General features: G+C 33.4%; 1 protein-coding gene across 1 annotated transcript; it reads left to right on the top strand.

The window, feature by feature from the left end:
* The first annotated feature begins 504 nt into the window (after window positions 1-504).
* LOC111377127 (histidine--tRNA ligase, cytoplasmic-like) lies at window positions 505-2118 on the top strand. Its single transcript, XM_023000186.1, has 2 exons — window positions 505-667; window positions 1762-2118. The coding sequence occupies exons 1-2, from the start codon at window positions 521-523 to the stop codon at window positions 2101-2103; spliced, it is 489 nt and encodes a 162-aa protein (XP_022855954.1). The 5' UTR covers window positions 505-520; the 3' UTR covers window positions 2104-2118.
* Window positions 2119-2308: the final 190 nt, after the last annotated feature.

The following is a 2308-nucleotide window of genomic DNA, read 5'->3' as shown; positions in this document are numbered from 1 at the left end:
TTTTAGAGACTTTTAAAAGTCTATAGAAGTTCTAATTGAATACACCTAAACTTTTAGAGAGTTTTAAAAGTCTCAATTGAAATAACCTAAACTTTTTAAATTCTCAAAAGTCTTTAAAAGTCCCAAGTGAATACGCCCCACCCCCCACCCCCCATAATTTTTTTAACCTCCGAGATCGTTACATGCCTTATCTTACTATTGTTATCTGCTATATCAATGATGAAATGATGGTCTGCCATTATGTAATATAAGAACCAAAGGAAAATGTTTGATCTTGGTCTAGTGGCTGGTGGTCGATCAGCATTGTTTTTCAGATTTGAAAGAATATTAACTGAAGCTTTTACCGGATGATGTTATTAGTTTATCTATATATTTTTAGTATTCATTTGCTAATGGTAATATAATAATATTATTTTGTTTATGTTGCTTTGCTTTCCTTGTCCCTTTTCAATTCGTGCATGTTTTGACAAATCTTTTTAAGATGTTTGATTAGATACATATGTTGCTTCATTAACTTTTTATGATTTTGCAGGTGAAGCTGAATCACAGGAAGTTACTTGATGGAATGCTGGCTTTATGTGGGGTTCCACAAGAAAAATTTAGAACGATTTGTTCAAGTATTGACAAGTTAGACAAGCAGACGTTTGAGCAGATAAAAAAGGAAATGGTGAGTGTCGTGATCTGGTGTATAGTGTTTACACTCTATGTTATAGTAAGTCAGCCTATTGCCCTAATTGGGGATGTTCACTCGCTGCTGTGAATGGAATAAGAGAACTCATCATATTTTTTCATACTAAATGCTAAGATAAAGCACTCACCTCTTCCCTTTGTGTCTCGTCTCCGCTCTCTCTGGCTTTCTAGTTCCGATTCTTTCAAAGTTACTCTATTCAGCATTACTTTCATAATGAAACTGGTTTGTATACTTTTGATTGTTTATTTATAATTATAGGTAAATGACTGAGTTATCTAGGAAGGAGTTCTAGGATTCAGGATTAAATAAAGTAGTATTGAGATTTTGTTGGTTGTGTTCTGTTGTTTTTATGGTGATATATAGTTCCTTTCAATGACATTTACACTTTTTGTCTATGAATATGTATATGGGTTGCTTCCCTTGGCAACTTTGAGTATAACATTTGGTTTTCCCTCACGGAGAAAAAAAAGAAAAAAGAAAAAATTTACTCTGGAATCAGATGGGACATTAAAATAGATTTCCATGTCATATTAATCTAAACCTTTAAGTAGACAGAAATTAAACCCCCAAATTCAAATGAAATATATTCTAGAGTAGGAGAGTCCTTCCTCATCTGTGTTGGGAGAATCGGAAATTTTCTTTTCCGATATTGGTTTTGCAGTTCGTTGTTAGTTTAGTTTGGAGGAGTATTGGAGTCCATGGAGGGAGGGTAGACTAAATATAAATCTTTAACTTCAGTCTGTGTTGCTCAGACTTGTACAGGAGTATTCAACACAATCCGCCTCTCTCGTGTATATGCCCATTGAGAGTTTTTAATTAATTTTGGAGGGACATATTTGAAAATTTGTTGGGTTGGAACCATCCCATGAATAGTGCAGACAGTGTAACCTAAGCTTCTTTGTTGGCAATGTTCTGAATTCTACATTCATTTAAGCAATTTTGTTTGAGATTTATTAACTTTTAATATACAAAATCTACTGTTTTTGCTGTTATTTGTGCAGATATTTTAAATTTTGTGAAAGAACACTGTTTAAGATTTGTAGATTACATATATGATTTCACCTGTTTAGGTGGAAGAGAAGGGTTTGACTGAGGAGATGGCAGATAAAATTGGAACTTTTGTTGGACAAAGGGGAGCTCCCGTGGAACTATTGTCTAAGCTAAAACAAGAAGGCAGTAAGTTTTTGGAGAACAGTGAGTCCGAGCTTGCATTGAACGAACTGGAGGTTTTGTTCAAATCTTTGGAGAAGTCAAAGTGTATTGACAAAGTGGTTTTTGACTTGAGTCTTGCAAGAGGTCTTGATTACTATACTGGAGTCATATTCGAAGCTGTTTTTAAAGGGGCTGCACAGGTATTTTCTTTTATTTTCTGCAATTTCAAATCTTTAGAGGATTGTATGTTTAGGCAATAATCTTGTTCAATTTAATTTTTCCTCTCCTTGGGAAGATGCAAAGATGATTTTTTTCTTTTTTGGATAATACGTGCAATAAAGTTACTCAGGAGAGAATCCAATCTCTCTCTTTCAGCTATTTTCTCTGTTTTTGTGATGGCATTTACATCTTTTTTTCTCTCTTTCTTTAAATTTTTTTTTTTTTTTTTTTTTTTTTTTTTTTTGG

Source organism: Olea europaea, unplaced genomic scaffold (genome assembly GCF_002742605.1).
Source record: "Olea europaea var. sylvestris unplaced genomic scaffold, O_europaea_v1 scaffold16071, whole genome shotgun sequence".
In the NCBI taxonomy this organism is placed as follows: domain Eukaryota; kingdom Viridiplantae; phylum Streptophyta; class Magnoliopsida; order Lamiales; family Oleaceae; genus Olea; species Olea europaea.
The sequence above is the reverse complement of the archived record's forward strand: the minus strand, read 5'-3'. Positions and strand labels throughout refer to the sequence as shown.

Coding starts and splice junctions, on each gene's coding strand:
- LOC111377127 (XM_023000186.1), top strand. CDS start 521: ATGATTTTGCAGGTGAAGCTGAATCACAGGAAGTTACTTGATGGAATG. Junction 668..1,761: donor AGCAGATAAAAAAGGAAATG/GTGAGTGTCGTG, acceptor TCACCTGTTTAG/GTGGAAGAGAAGGGTTTGAC.